Raw genomic sequence first — 16833 nt, 5'->3', positions numbered from 1 at the left:
AACACATTCTTATTTTCAATGACGGCCTAGGAACGGTGGGTTAACTGCCTCGTTCAGGGGCAGAACGACAGATTTTCACCTTGTCAGCTCGGGGGATCCAAACTTGCAACCTTACAGTTAACTAGTCCAACGCAATAACGACCTGCCTCTCTCGTTGCACTCCACAAGGAGACTGACTGCCTGTTACGTGAATGCAGTAAGCCAAGGTAAGTTGCTAGCTAGCATTAAACTTATCTTATAAAAAACAATCAATCATAATCACTAGTTAACTACACATGGTTGATGATATTCCTAGATGTTATCTAGCGTGTCCTGCATTGCATATAATCTGACTGAGCCTACAAGCATACAAGTATCTAAGTATCTGACTGAACGGTGGTAGGCAGAAGCAGGCGCGTTAACATTCATTCAAACAGCACTTTCGTGCGTTTTGCCAGAGTGTCAAGCATTGCTTGAGTGTCAAGCATTGCGCTGTTTATGACTTTAAGCCTATCAACTCCCGAGATGAGGCTGGTGTAACCGAAGTGAAATGGCTAGCTAGTTGGCGCGCACTAATAGCGTTTCAAACTTCACTCGCTCTGAGCCTTGGGGTGGTTGTTTCCCTTACTCTGCATGGGTAATGCTGCTTCGATGGTGGCTGTTGTCGCTGTGTTGCTGGTTCGAGCCCAGGGAGGAGCAAGGAGAGGGACAGAAGCTATACTGTTACACTGGCAATACTAAAGTGCCAATAAGAACAGCCAATAGTCAAAGGTTAATGAAATACAAATGGTATGGAGGGAAATAGTCCTATAATTCCTATAATAACTACAACCTAAAACTTCTTACCTGGGAATATTGAAGACTCATGTTAAAAGGAACCACCAGCTTTCATATGTTCTGAGCAAGGAACTGAAACGCTAGCTTTTTTACATAGCACATATTGCACTTTTACTTTCTTTGACAAAAAAATAGCTTTTCTTTCAAAAACAAGGACATTTCGAAGTAACCCCAAACTTTTAAACGGTAGTGTAGATATATAATAATAATAACAATAATTTAAAAAACAAATTAGGCCTAAACATCCGTTCTATTTAAGGATCATATCCTAAGGAACCATAGAGTTTAGAGAGTATCAGTGTGCACTGTAAAAGGTATTTATTCTATATTTTGGTTTTCTACTATGCATGTTAGTATCCCAAAGAGATTTCCCTTTGGAGATTAACGGAGTATAATCAAATTTTTCTGCTTGAGTCCCATGCACCCGTCTGTGACTGACACATTTTGATTATTAAGAACTGAGAAAGGCACCGACCGTCTGCTTTATTGAACCTTTATTTAACAAGGCAAGTCAGTTAAGAACAAATTCTTATTTACAATGACGGCCTACACCGACCAAACCAGGACAAATTGTGCTCCGCCCTATGGGACTCCCAATCACGGCCGGTTGTGATACAGCTTGGTTTTGAACCAGGGTGTCTGTAGTGACGCCTCTAGCACTGAGGTGCAGTGCCTTAGACCGCTGCGCCACTCGGGAGCCAACATTTTAAGGGCACAGCATAGTCCGTCCCAAATGGCACCCTATACAGTGCACTACTTCCCTATGTGCAGTGGTCAAAAGTAGTGCATACATAGGGAATTGGGTGCCATTGGGACGCAATAGTGTTATCTCTGTTAGAGGATCAAACTGTGACTGGAAGAGGCATACAGATAGACAACAGGGCCCTTCCTTGACCAGCTATAGTTTCACAGGGGCTCTGAGGGTTATTATGCAACCCAATGCCACATGAGGCACCGAATCAAGAAATTACATTACATAACGTAGCCTAGGCCTAATGTGGAGCATTCAGTCAGCCCCAGGGGCAGCCAAGTGGTAAACAGGGTACTCCACCATGAACAGGGAGAAAGAGCAGATTGTGTGTGTATGGTGTGTGTGTTTCAGTGTGTGTCTGTCAGTGTGTGTATGAGTGTGTAGCCTACGGTGTGGGAAATAGGGTATCCTTCTCTTCTGCCCTGAGAGCCTGCCTAAGAGGAGGACTAAGGTATTCTAGCAACCTGAAAGGACAAATGCATGTAGCTACTATACACAGAAAAAGACAGAAAGAGCCTTGTGTGAATAGAGGTGTTGCTACTCATTATAATGCAAGAGGCACTTTGAGACTCGCTTTAAATAAAGACCAAGCCATGTCAATCAACTCCCCTCCACTCGCCCCATCCCGCCTCGCTCCCCCTGCCCCCTCATTTAGATTCAGGAGAGGAATTTAAGGCCTGGGTTTAGAAAGAGAAAGAGTATGATTTTTTTTTTTAAAGAGAGGGATAAAGAGATGTAGAGGGATAGAGAGAGAGGCTCAAAGACCTCTCTGATGAGGATAGGCTACCCGTCCTGTTGGTGGATGACGCATAGAGCTGTGGGTTGGCAGCGCACTACATTGCAGCCTGCCATAAAAGAAGGGACAGTGTCTGACAGAACAACCAACCTGCACATGTCCTCTATGCCATTGCTTTTGTCCATTGTATGGATTTTTTTTTACCCTTGATTATTGTTGTTCCTGATTGTCCCATTGACAATCTTGATGATAATTATTTAAATTATGTTAATATTGTAAATGAATCACTTAAGGACAGAGACCCACAGGGAATTGTGTGTGTGGAATTATATGCTTTAGCAATATGCACATTGTTACGGGATGGAGAGAGAGAGATTTAACATAGAATAGAGTCATGGCAGCACAGCATCATTCACTTCCTAGTTTTTCACTTATCATGCTGTGCACAAGTGATGCTGCCTGCCATTATATTGGCCCACTTAGCCTATTTCAGGTCCACGTTTGGTTTACTGAGCCGTGCCACCATGCACGCACTCACAAACACACACACAATTCCCTGTGGGTCTCTGTCCTAGTCACGTCAATCAATAGTCCCTGTGCATTTCCAATACAGTTTTACATCGGTAGAGCTGCAGCAGTTGGAACACTAGAACTCTCTTCTGACAGATGTGCACCATGCACTCTGGGAGTTAAGAGTTCTCGGCAACGAGTGAAGAAGCAGTCATCCTGACCTAGGCTAACCCAAGGGACATTCTGCACTCTTTCTCTGCCTACACTTGGGCTAAGGTTTTATTATGGATGTATTTGGATTTCATTAAGTTAGCTTAAATTCGTGAGAATCCTAAATATAGGCTAAACAACACCCTACTTTATACTCTTGATTCTTTAATCTGGTACCGATTCTCTTCATGGGATAGAAACACTATGAATAAGTAGAGACACAAGCTAAGCAGAGATTTAACACCAAAAATACATTTGAAATAAGATGATTGTAAAGGCTTTAAAATGCCACTGACACAGTCAACATGTGTATTAAGTTACTGGCGACTAAATGTCACCATCTGCTAACAGCAGCCCAATAAAGAACAAATGGAAAATAATAAAACACTTCCTTTCGAAGCAAAAGTTTCCATTCCAGACAGTGGCTTACCACCAAGGGTTTAAAACGACAGTATATAGTATCAAGAAAGAGAGAGAATTTAAAAAAGAATGAAAGAAAGAAATAGGTATAGATAAAGTGCCCGCTGTTCCAATATTGGGCAATGCCAATTACTGGAGAACGAGGTTGGGCAAGGCAAGGCGGGTCCTTTTCTACAGATGGCAACGCCAAATATATACGGGCAAACATAGAATTCAATGTAGAAATGCTTGAGCTAAGATGATCCTTTTCCAAATGGATTTTATATTTTTCTTTGGCATAGCCATTCTCCATAGTAGGACGCAAGGTGCATAGTAGGCCTAATCGATAAAGCGCATGTCAACCACCATGCTGCTTGAATCCATGCAGCACATTCAGTAGCAGCAATCGCTTCCAGCTAAAGTGAGTCAGGTAAGGTGGTTAAAGAGAGTTGTCTAGGTGGTATTGTAACAAGGCAGCAAGTCCAGCTCGTTCTACACAGTTGCATTCTAGAATTCCTTTGTGAAGTCCACCTGATGTTCCAACTGCCTCGCCCAGACTAGACTGCATCACTTACTCACTTAAGTGATAATGCCAGAGAAGCTGGTGTTTGGAGGATATAGTGGCATGGGTGTTGTTAGGAGGATGCCACTATATCCTCCAAACACTGGCTTCGAGAGCATTATCATTTTTATACAATTGGTTACCAAAATATTTAAACAATGATTAAAATATTTTCATATTTTGATTAATTTATTCATACTATTTCATCCTTCCACAAAATACAGTCCCGACACAAATCTAGGGTTGCTACCCAAGCTGGCTGGTCGTTCGTTCTATCGGTTTGGTTGCCAGAGACGCGACCCAGATGTTCAGTCTTTTTGTCCTGTATCTATGGACGCGACCCAGTCGTTCATTCTAAATTGTCAATTGCCATACTGGCTGGCAATGTTCTTACGACTAACTTACAGTCATGTCAAAAAGTGCAGCCAGAATAACAGCAACGTAGCCACATTTGAATTTGTTAAAGCTGTTTTCTAGTGGCATTTATTTGGATACATCCATGACAATGAGCTAATGAGGTGCGATTTCACCTGGCATTGAGAATGTGCTCAGTCATCAGGACACTGTTGTTCAGGAGGTAGCCAACAACACAGCTAACACAATCACCTCAAACTGCAGCAAGAAAGACAACAAACTAGTTGTAATTAATTTCATTTTACCCTTTTTCAATTTACATTTCTTTGTACAGTGCCTTTGGAAAGTATTCACATCCCTTGATTTTTTTCACATTTTGTTATTTTACAGCCTTATTCTAAAATGGATTCAATCGTTTTTTCCCCTCATCAATCTATACACAATAGCCCATAATGACAAAGCAAAAATTGTTTTTTAGAAATTTTAGCAAATGTATTACAAATAAAAAACTGAAATATCACCATTACATAAGTATTCAGACCCTTTACTCAGTACTTTGTTAAAGCACCTTTGGCAGCAATTACAGCCTTGAGTCTTCTTTGGTATGACACTACAAGATTGGCACACCTGTATTTGAGTTTCTCCCATTCTTCTCTGCAGATGTTACGGTGAGTGAATGAGGACCCAAAAGCGAACTAACTTAAACAGAGCTTCTTTAATAACCAAACATAGGTAGGCTCAGATAGACCGGCAGATTCCGACAGGACAGGACAAGGTTACAGCAAACATGACGATAGTCTGGCTCAGGCATGAAACACAACAAACAAGAATCCGACAAGGACAGGAGCAGGAACAGAGAGAGATATAGGGACCTAATCAGAGGGAAAAAGGGAACAGGTGGGAAAAGGGGTGACGAGGTGGTTAGGAGGAGACAAGGCACAGCTGGGGGAAAGAGGAGGAGAAAAGGTAACCTAACAACGACCAGCAGAGGGAGACAGGATGAAGGGAAAGGACAGAGACAAGACACAACATGACAGTACATGACAGTACCCCCCCACTCACCGAGCGCCTCCTGGCGCACTCGAGGAGGAAACCTGGCGGCAACGGAGGAAATCCTCGATCAGCGCACGGTCCAGCACGTCCCGAGAGGGAACCCAACTCCTCTCCTCAGGACCGTACCCCTCCCAATCTACGAGGTACTGGTGACCACGGCCCCGAGGACGCATGTCCAAAATCCTGCGGACCCTGTAGATGGGTGCGCCCTCGACAAGGATGGGGGGGGGGGGGGAAGACGAGCGGGGGCGCGAAGAACGGGCTTAATACAAGAGACATGGAAGACCGGGTGGACGCGACGAAGGTATCGCGGAAGAAGAAGTCGAACTGCGACAGGATTAATGACCCGAGAAATACGGAACGGACCAATGAACCGCGGGGTCAACTTGCGAGAAGCCGTCTTAAGGGGAAGGTTCTGAGTGGAGAGCCAAACTCTCTGACCGCGACAATATCTAGGACTCTTAGTTCTACGCTTATTAGCAGCCCTCACAGTCTGCGTCCTATAACGGCAAAGTGCAGACCTGACCCTCTTCCAGGTGCGCTCGCAACGTTGGACAAAAGCCTGAGCGGAGGGGACGCTGGACTCGGCGAACTGAGATGAGAACAGCGGAGGCTGGTACCCGAGGCTACTCTGAAAAGGAGATAGCCCGGTCGCAGACGAAGGAAGCGAGTTGTGGGCGTATTCTGCCCAGGGGAGCTGTTCTGACCAAGACGCAGGGTTACGAAAAGAAAGACTGCGTAAGATGCGACCAATAGTCTGATTGGCCCGTTCTGCTTGACCGTTAGACTGGGGGTGAAAGCCGGAAGAGAGACTGACGGAAGCCCCAATCAAACGGCAAAACTCCCTCCAAAATTGAGACGTGAATTGCGGACCTCTGTCCGAAACGACGTCTGACGGAAGGCCATGAATTCTGAAAACATTCTCGATGATGATTTGTGCCGTCTCTTTAGCAGAAGGAAGCTTAGCAAGGGGAATGAAATGAGCCGCCTTAGAGAACCTATCGACAACCGTAAGAATAACAGTCTTCCCCGCTGACGAAGGCAGTCCGGTGACAAAATCTAAGGCGATGTGAGACCACGGTCGAGAGGGAATAGGAAGCGGCCTGAGACGGCCGGCAGGAGGAGAGTTACCGGACTTAGTCTGCGCGCAGACCGAACAAGCAGCCACGAAACGACGCGTGTCATGCTCCCGGGTGGGCCACCAAAAACGCTGGCGAATGGAAGCAAGCGTACCCCGAACGCCAGGGTGGCCGGCTAACTTGGCAGAGTGAGCCCACTGAAGAACGGCCAGACGAGTAGGAACGGGAACGAAAAGAAGGTTCCTAGGACAAGCGCGCGGCGACGGAGTGTGAGTGAGCGCTTGTTTTACCTGCCTCTCAATTCCCCAGACAGTCAACCCGACAACACGCCCCTCAGGGAGAATCCCCTCGGGGTCAGTGGAGGCTACTGAAGAACTGAAGAGACGAGACAAAGCATCAGGCTTGGTGTTCTTAGAGCCCGGACGATAAGAAATCACGAACTCGAAACGAGCGAAAAACAGCGCCCAACGCGCCTGACGCGCATTAAGTCGTTTGGCAGAACGGATGTACTCAAGGTTCCTATGGTCAGTCCAAACGACAAAAGGAACGGTCGCCCCCTCCAACCACTGTCGCCATTCGCCTAGGGCTAACCGGATGGCGAGCAGTTCGCGGTTACCCACATCATAGTTACGTTCCGACGGCGACAGGCGATGAGAAAAATACGCGCATGGGTGGACCTTGTCGTCAGAGAGGGAGCGCTGAGAAAGAATGGCTCCCACGCCCACCTCTGACGCGTCAACCTCGACAACGAACTGTCTAGAGACGTCAGGTGTAACAAGGATAGGAGCGGATGTAAAACGATTCTTGAGGAGATCAAAAGCTCCCTGGGCGGAAACGGACCACTTAAAGCACGTCTTGACAGAAGTAAGGGCTGTGAGAGGAGCTGCCACCTGACCGAAATTACGGATGAAACGACGATAGAAGTTCGCGAAGCCGAGAAAGCGCTGCAGCTCGACGCGTGACTTAGGGACGGGCCAATCAATGACAGCTTGGACCTTAGCGGGATCCATCTTAATGCCTTCAGCGGAAATAACAGAACCGAGAAATGTGACGGAGGAGGCATGAAAAGTGCACTTCTCAGCCTTCACAAAAAGACAATTCTCTAAAAGGCGCTGGAGGACACGTCGAACGTGCTGAACATGAATCTGGAGTGACGGTGAAAAAATCAGGATATCGTCAAGGTAAACGAAAACAAAGATGTTCAGCATGTCTCTCAGGACATCATTGACTAATGCCTGAAAGACAGCTGGAGCGTTAGCGAGGCCGAAAGGAAGAACCCGGTATTCAAAGTGCCCTAACGGAGTGTTAAACGCCGTCTTCCACTCGTCCCCCTCCCTGATGCGCACGAGATGGTAAGCGTTACGAAGGTCCAACTTAGTGAAAAACCTGGCTCCCTGCAGGATCTCGAAGGCTGAAGACATAAGAGGAAGCGGATAACGATTCTTCACTGTTATGTCATTCAGCCCTCGATAATCTATGCAGGGGCGCAGAGACCCGTCCTTCTTCTTGACAAAAAAAAACCCCGCTCCGGCGGGAGAGGAGGAGGGGACTATGGTACCGGCGTCAAGAGCTACAGACAAATAATCTTCGAGAGCCTTACGTTCGGGAGCCGACAGAGAGTATAGTCTACCCCGGGGGGGGGGTGGTTCCCGGAAGGAGATCAATACTACAATCATACGACCGGTGTGGAGGAAGAGAGGTGGCCCTGGACCGACTGAACACCGTGCGCAGATCGTGATATTCCTCCGGCACCCCTGTCAAATCACCAGGCTCCTCCTGTGAAGAAGAGACAGAGGAAACAGGAGGGATAGCAGACATTAAACATTTCACATGACAAGAGACGTTCCAGGAGAGGATAGAATTACTAGACCAATTAATGGAAGGATTATGACAAACTAGCCAGGGATGGCCCAAAACAACAGGTGTAAAAGGTGAACGAAAAATTAAAAAAGAAATGGTTTCACTATGATTACCAGAAACAGTGAGGGTTAAAGGTAGCGTCTCACGCTGAATCCTGGGGAGAGGACTACCATCCAGGGCGAACAAGGCCGTGGGCTCCTTTAACTGTCTGAGAGGAATGTCATGTTCCCGAGCCCAGGTCTCGTCCATAAAACAGCCCTCCGCCCCAGAGTCTATTAAGGCACTGCAGGAAGCTGACGAACCGGTCCAGCGTAGATGGACCGACAAGGTAGTGCAGGATCTTGAAGGAGAGACAGGAGTAGTAGCGCTCACCAGTAGCCCTCCGCTTACTGACGAGCTCTGGCCCTTTACTAGACATGAAGTGACAAAATGACCAGCGGAACCGCAATAGAGACAGAGGCGGTTGGTGATTCTCCGTTCCCTCTCCTTAGTCGAGATGCGGATACCTCCCAGCTGCATGGGCTCAGCACCCGAGCCGGCAGAGGAAGATGGTAGTGATGCGGAGAGGGGGGCGACGGAGAGCGCGAGCTCCTTTCCACGAGCTCGGTGACGAAGATCAACCCGTCGCTCAATGCGAAAAGCGAGTTCAAACAAGGAATCGACGCTGGAAGGAACCTCCCGGGAGAGAATCTCATCCTTTACCTCTGCGCGGAGACCCTCCAGAAGACGAGCGAGCAAGGCCGGCTCGTTCCAGCCACTGGAGACAGCAAGAGTGCGAAACTCAATAGAGTAGTCTGTTATGGATCGATTGCCTTGACATAGGGAAGACAGGGCCCTGGAAGCCTCCTCCCCAAAAACAGATCGATCAAAAACCCGTATCATCTCCTCCTTAAAGTCCTGATACTGGTTAGTACACTCAGCCCTTGCCTCCCAGATTGCCGTGCCCCACTCACGAGCCCGTCCAATAAGGAGAGATATGACGTAGGCGACACGAGCAGTGCTCCTGGAGTAAGTGTTGGGCTGGAGAGAAAACACAATATCACACGGGGTGAGGAACGAGCGGCATTCAGTGGGCTCCCCAGAGTAACACGGCGGGTTATTGATTCTGGGCTCCGGAGATTCGAAAGCCCTGAAAGTGGCCGGTGGATCGAGGCGGAGATGGTGAACCTGTTCTGTGAGGTTGGAGACTTGGGTGGCCAGGGTCTCAACGGCATGTCGAGCAGCAGACACTTCCTGCTCGTGTCTGCCTAGCATCGCTCCCTGGATCCCGACGGCTGAGTGGAGAGGATCCGAAGTCGCTGGGTCCATTCTTGGTCGGATTCTTCTGTTACGGTGAGTGAATGAGGACCCAAAAGCGAACTAACTTAAACAGAGCTTCTTTAATAACCAAACATAGGTAGGCTCAGATGGACCGGCAGATTCCGACAGGACAGGACAAGGTTACAGCAAACATGACGATAGTCTGGCTCAGGCATGAAACACAACAAACAAGAATCCGACAAGGACAGGAGCAGGAACAGAGAGAGATATAGGGACCTAATCAGAGGGAAAAAGGGAACAGGTGGGAAAAGGGGTGACGAGGTGGTTAGGAGGAGACAAGGCACAGCTGGGGGAAAGAGGAGGAGAAAAGGTAACCTAACAACGACCAGCAGAGGGAGACAGGATGAAGGGAAAGGACAGAGACAAGACACAACATGACAGTACATGACAGCAGATCCTCCCAAGCTCTGTCAGGTTGGCTAGGGAGTGTTTCTGCACAACTATTTTCAGGTATCTCCAGGGATGTTCGATCGGGTTCAAGTTCGGCCTCTGGCTGGGCAACTCAAGGACATTCCGAAGCCACTCCTGCGTTGTCTTGGCAGTGTGCTTAGGGTTGTTGTCCTGTTGGAAGGTGAACCGTCGCCCCCAGTCTGAGGTCCCGAGTGCTCTGGAGCAAGTTCTAATCAAGGATCTCTGTCCTTTGCTCTGTTCATCTTTGCCTCGATCCTGACTAGTCTCCCAGTCCCTGCCACTGAAAAACATCCCCACAGCATAATGCTGCCACCACCTTGCTTCACCATGGAGATGGTGCTAGGTTTCCTCAAGACTTGACACTTGGCATTCAGGCCAAAGACTTCAATCTTGGTTTCATCAGACCAGAGAATCTTGTTTCTCATGGTCCCGAGACTATTTAGGTGCCTTTAAGCAAACTCCAAGCGGGTTGTCATGTGCCTTTTATTGAGGAGTGGCTTCCGTCTGGCCACTCTACCATAAACGCCTGATTGGTGGAGTGCTGCAGAGATGGTTATCCTTCTGGAAGGTTCTCCCATCTCCACAGAGGAACTCTAGAGCTCTGTCAGAGTGACCATCGGGTTGTTGGTCACCTCCCTGACCAAGGCCCTTCTGCCCTAGGAAGAGTCTTGGTGGTTCCACTGTGTTCTTGGGGACCTTCAATGTTACAGAAATGTTTTGGTACCCTTCCCCAGATCTGTACATCAACACAATCTGTGCCTCTCGGAGCTCTATGGACAATTCCTTCTACCTCATGGCTTGGTTTTTGCTCTGACATGCACTGTCAACTGTGGGACCTTATACAGACAGGTGTCATGTCCAATTAATTGAATTTACCACAGCTGGTCTCCAATCAAGTTGTAGAAACATCTCAAGGATGGATCAAAGGAAACAGGATGCACCTGAGCTCAAGTCTCATAGCAAAGGGTCTGAATACTTATGTAAATAAGGTATTTCTGTTTTTATAAATTTTCTAAAAACCTGTGTTCGCTTTGTCTTTATGGGTTATTGTGTGTTCATTACTATGGGACAGCTGGAGATCGAATTTGAATATTGAAACAATGTTGCAAATGTCAGAGACAGACTGCAAGGTTTATAAAAATCTCTGCTGTTGAAAACTAAATGTTAGTCTAAAAGAAAATTGAGATCATGTCTAGATGATTTTTAAAGTGGAGATCAAGTTTATAACTTGCCTGGCTGGGCTGATGAGACAGTGGATTGCACAGTTAGATGGAACAGAGTAAAGAGGCATTTTAATGTCATAGATTTATCCGGTGGTACCTTGTGGAATAGACACAGGCTGGAATGCAGTTTTAACCAATCAGCATTCAGGATTAGACCCACCCGTTGTATAATCTCCAATAATCACTTATGATGCAGACAAAACCACACAAGTCTCATCACTGACTGTTCTGACTAGCCACAGCGTCAACTATTCAATTTATAAATGTTGTTTTGCATCAGCAGTTAATTGACAGTCACTCAATTAGCCCATGTCAGCAAACATTTTTTTTTTAAATAGGTAAGTTAGCTGGCTAGACTATCTAAACTTGTAATAATCATGGGCCAACATTTCTCTCCACCCTTTGGCAAAATTAGCAGAATTGCAGGGAATTAGATATATATATATTTTTTAAATCTCTGCCCCATGGCAAAATGTGTGGAATTGCAGCAAACTTGATTTGAAACTGCAACTGCAACATGTTCTCAAAATGAGTATAATTGCATGAAAAGATCTCTTCTTTCCGCTGTCAAAAAGGGGGCCACTAAAATGTTCTGCTCGCAAGGTGGGGGGCCGGCTGACTGCATGTGTGAGTATGGATATGGGTACACAGACCCGCAAGCCACTGCAGACCCTCATGGTGAGTTCAGATTTGTTGTGGCCCCCACCCCCATTGCCCATCCCTGCTATAGTTAGTTACTCACTCACTCACCCACTCTCCCATTCTGACTTCTGAAGCAAGGCTAGTCACTGACTGACTGCTGTCAGTTACAGCTACTGTATCCCCAGAATCAACTGTTGTGTTCACATATCCCCTACATGGGGTGGCAGGTAGCCTAGAGTGTTGGGTCAGTAACTGAAAGGTTGCTAGATCGAATCCCCGAGCTGACAAGGTAGAAATCTATTGTTTTCCCCCTGAACAAGGCAGTTAACCCATTGTTCCTAGGCCGTCATTGTAAATAAGAATTTGTTCTTAACTGACTTGCCTAGTTAAATAAAGTTTAAATAAATAAAAAACATAAACTGTTCACATAGCCCCAGCTGTTCACATAACCCCAGCATCAGCTGTTCACATAACCCCAGCATCAGCTGTTCACATAACCGCAGCATCAGCTGTTCACATAAACCCAGCACCAACCCCATTCTGCACTTCAGATAAACTTGCATGCTCCAGGTAGGAGGCAGCACTCCACCCAACTGTGATGTGAACACTTCACCCCACCACACGCAGTCCCAGTAAAAATAACTTCAATAGGCTGTTTCCCTTCCCCTGTGTGCTCGCATTGTGTGTGTCTGTCTGTTTCCCTGTTTGTGTGTGTTACATAAAAAAATTATAAATAAATGCGGAGCAATCAATTACTGCTAAGTTTAGAAAATTGCCAGTATTAATGTATTACTTGGTGCTTATCTCAAATCTTATTTGCCTTCTGTACAGATGTAAGATGTTAATTTGATCACACTTTCACAGAAGACCTTCCTGCAATGCAGGACATTTAAAGTTTGTAGTGCAGTGGTCACCAACCTTTTCTAAGACAAAATCACTTTCTGAGTCAAAATGCAAGCTGAGATGTACTGCTCAGATTTTTTTAACATGACTTAGACAAATGTAAGCCTACGCAACATTAACCTACTAAAAACAGTACTGTATCAATGAGGTTTGTGCAGTAAGGCCAATATATTAGCACCTCATATTGGCTTTGCTTGAATTGCGCTGCCAATGCATTGTTGTTCAGAGCATTTTTTATTTTTTTATATGTAAACATTTGAGCTAGGTGATCACACCGGTAATATATCCGCTGTTGTATTACTTGTGAGGCACAGCTGAGTGAGCATACATTTAAATACTTTACTGGGCTGATGGTGCATTCATCTGATGTTCAGTCTCAGAGGAGGGAGGGAGAGAGCAGCAGACTGAGGGTCCGCCTCTCAACGTCCCTCGGTTCTCCCTTTCCTCCGCTGACCAAAAAGGGTCACCGTCTTCCAGCTGATGGCGAAACTCAAGTCGCACCGCATTATTCCTGTCTCATGCACAAATTCATGTTGTTACTCCTACGAACTATATTCCCCGATATTAATAAAGACCCAAGCCTCTAATGATAACAATGCAAGCCTATAGCTACACTTTCCTACTCATTCATTACTGCTGCAGTGTTGGAAGAACGCACATTTTAATAGCCTAGAAAAGTGTTGAATAAAAAATGTTGACAGTGTTGAGTAAGAACTTAAACATGAACTCAGTCATAAAAACAGCAGCACTTTGCTGTGTTCGTTGACAGTCTCTCTAGTCATGGGTTTTAAAAGGTTTGAAATATCACAGTATAAACTTTGCTGTAGCTTTCTTTTAAGCCTGGCACTATAGGCCAGCGGTAGGCCTATAGTGCACTTGATTTGCTCTCCGGGCCTGCTGGGAAGGCAGAGTTTGTACCCTCAGACACATGAAATGAATAAAAATGGGAAGACTTTGCCAATCTGGCGCGCAGGACAGCTGAATCGGATGCACCTACAGGCAACAGCACGAGACAAAAACAAAACAAAAAGGAAAGCAAGGCTTTATCATTGTTTTTTTTTACAGAAATGTTTGGCGATTGACTAAGAATGCCTTGGAAATTGACCAGTCAATCGGGAACGACCAGTTGGTGACCACTGTTCCAGTGCATTTGAGGTTTAAAAAAGGCTTCCCAAAAAATGTATCAGCCCTACAAAAATGACCGTTAATTACAATTCACATAATAATGAACATTTCCAGCAAACTGGCTCAAATGAAGATCCTACACCTGTATGCTTCTAGTTGTCTGACTTGAGGGAGTGTGGCTGGCACAATTACCGTATAACCGACGGTTTTGGATGAAGACCGTCATGAAAATAAAATAACAGTCATAACCGTTTAAAAAAAACGTTTTTTGTTGTTGTTGTTGTGAGGAACGCACAACTGACTGACGACGGGACGCCCGGGCGTTTGTGCTGTTGAGTCCATTTCTGAGGTAACATGGACTCTACAACGTGATGAAACTTTGTTGCACCTTGCTGAAACAAGAAAGGTGTTTTAGCAAACCAGTCTTTGCTTTCCTAGGAAATGCCTCCCTGCAGCAGCAGCACATACAGTCAGGCGCGGAAGAGAAGAGAAAATGTCTATAAAATATATATTTTTTTCTTTAAAATTGTTTTGGTTTAGTTATCCGAATGGTAATTGCGATAACCACGGTTATTTGGTAGACCAATAACTGTCATCCAAAATGCCATGCCCGTCACAGCCCTATTGGCCCATAGGATGAGGAGCAGCTGCCATGTGCACTGACGTTATTATATAACAGGCGTGTCCACTTAATTGATTTGGAACCCATGACCACTTCAAGCACTGTGCTAGATGGCGCGTGTGTGTGATGTAGTTAGAGATAGGATGTGAACTAGCCAGGAATAACTGTTTTTTCCATGATGACAGCAAAACACAAGCACACACACGGCGATCAGGTGATTGATTTAATCATGACAAACTTGTGTGTGTGTGTGTGTGTGTGTGTGTGTGTGTTTAAATCACAGTTCTACACTGCCAAAGTAGTTGTTTGATATCTTTGTGGTCCAGACTGGGCATATGGTTGACAGAACAGCAGGTTTGGTACATCTGAAACAGCTTGACCACCAAATTAGGCTACACTGCCTCCCTTCATATTGAGTATTTTCAGCATATGGCATTATCACACACTTGGCACTGAGTGAGTGAGCAAGGACACTGATTGAGCGGCAACCTCCAAAGCTGCCATAGGCGTATATATCCCAAGCACAACTAATGTACTACTGCTATGTCCTAGTTCTGTGTCAACTGAGCGATTCATCTAATATTTTAGGATAACAAAATAAAAAAACATTTTAATGCATACATACAAATGTCCCATATTTTGGCAAGGATGTTATTGTGAGATTGAATGGATGTTCTGACACTAACGTCCAATCCTCTACTATCATTCCAGTATTTACACTGCATAGGATTTGTCCACTAAACTGTTGTCAGGAACGTGCCAGGCTGAACACTAAAGGACCATGTAGGATTTAGAAAATCATCTATTGAGTATAGTACATTTACAAATCCAGTCATTTAACTTACTTGATATATTATCTAGCGTTAGTTATTTTTTGACAACAAAGCAGAGACTTACTACTACTTAGATAAGCTGGTCCTCCTTGATAATTAGTAATGATGACAGTAACGTTAGCTAGCTATTGTAAACAATGCCAAACTGTGCCAACTTGTAGGCCTAAACACAAATGTCGTGATTTTGGGTAAGGACATGTCCTACATAATAACGTGGCTAGCATAGCTGTGGCAGGTTACGGTCTTTGCATCCTTTCCCACGGGTGTCATTTCGCGAATAAATCTCAACGAACCATGTGCACAAACTAGAGTAGAGTCAGGAAATCCAAGTAACTTACCAAAATACACAGTCTTGTCACACTTGGGGCACTTTGAAGCCATGTTGCGATGATTTTATATCGACGAAAGATCATATGAAGTGGTGTTCACAAAGTGCCTCACTGAAGCTCGAGCGTCTCCTCACTGCGCCTCATTTGCATAAACCCCGCCTCTCGCGCCTCACTTCTTTGGTCCAGCGCGCGGTCAGTCACTGATCCGGCGGGAGTCGGTAGAGCACGGTGATGTCTACGGAGTGGGACGGGAGCGCTCAGCCACTGACTCAATCACCCACTTTCTCCTATCCTCCCCCCCCCTTTTTTTTCCAACTCGGCGAGTAGGCAGTGTTTGTTTGATTCACAATGCGCTCTTTCACTGAAGAGGAGTAGGAATTTCTACGGGCGTGCGTGATAATGGCAGACGTTGACATTTGAAATCAGTTATCTGGCTGATTGAATGGCCATGGAGAGAGATGGGGGCTAATATAGTATAATCATTTATTTCATGACGGTGCCTTGACATTTGACGGTTCAATGTAAACTCCACACTGAAAAACATGTTATAGGGAGAAGAGGGAAACACACACACACATTGTACACATGGGTCACATTCTGCAGGTCCCAGCCCAAGAACTGACACTCACACACACAAACACACATTCTCCAGAAGCTATTTCTCAGAGCTCTGAGTTTCCCAGAATATTAGTACCACTAGTTAATCTGATCTCTGAGCTCACTATTTTTAAAAGCCTCCTTGTTCCAACCATCAGGCTGTCTCGCTGCTGAGTGTCTGTCTCACTGGCGCAGGTGACTGTGTGTGTGCCACAGAAGACATGACTTCATTACTAGTCATTCCCTCACTTTGCTGTGGTTGCATCCAGGTGTATGTTCGGCTCATTCAGCTGCAGTACAGAATCTGGCTCGGCACAAGACGATCAGCAGAAAGGAGAAAAGAGGGTTGGAGAAAGAGAGAAGGGAAATTGAGGGGAAGGGGATTTACAGTTTTTCTCAATCACTTTGGTTCATTTTTTGAAACAGTCTTAACATTCTCTAAACTGTAAGTGCAATTGTCACAACTGTTTTATGGGACATCACAACTCTATTGCATGT

The 16833-nt window shown here is 45.7% G+C and overlaps 1 protein-coding gene across 1 annotated transcript in view; it reads right to left on the bottom strand.

Annotated features, from left to right (window-relative positions):
- crip2 (cysteine rich protein 2) overlaps positions 1 to 16041 on the bottom strand; it is a 66029-nt gene extending 49988 nt beyond the window's left edge. Inside the window, exon 1 of the mRNA XM_021573862.3 lies at positions 15748 to 16041. Within this exon, the coding sequence (XP_021429537.1) occupies positions 15748 to 15790 (43 nt within the window). The 5' untranslated portion in view covers positions 15791 to 16041. The remainder of the gene's footprint in view (positions 1 to 15747) is intronic.
- Positions 16042 to 16833: the final 792 nt, after the last annotated feature.

This window comes from Oncorhynchus mykiss, chromosome 19, assembly GCF_057628025.1.
Source record: "Oncorhynchus mykiss isolate SJ-2025 chromosome 19, ASM5762802v1, whole genome shotgun sequence".
Classification (NCBI taxonomy): domain Eukaryota; kingdom Metazoa; phylum Chordata; class Actinopteri; order Salmoniformes; family Salmonidae; genus Oncorhynchus; species Oncorhynchus mykiss.
Note: the sequence above shows the minus strand (reverse complement) of the source record. Positions and strands in the feature narration are given on the sequence as shown.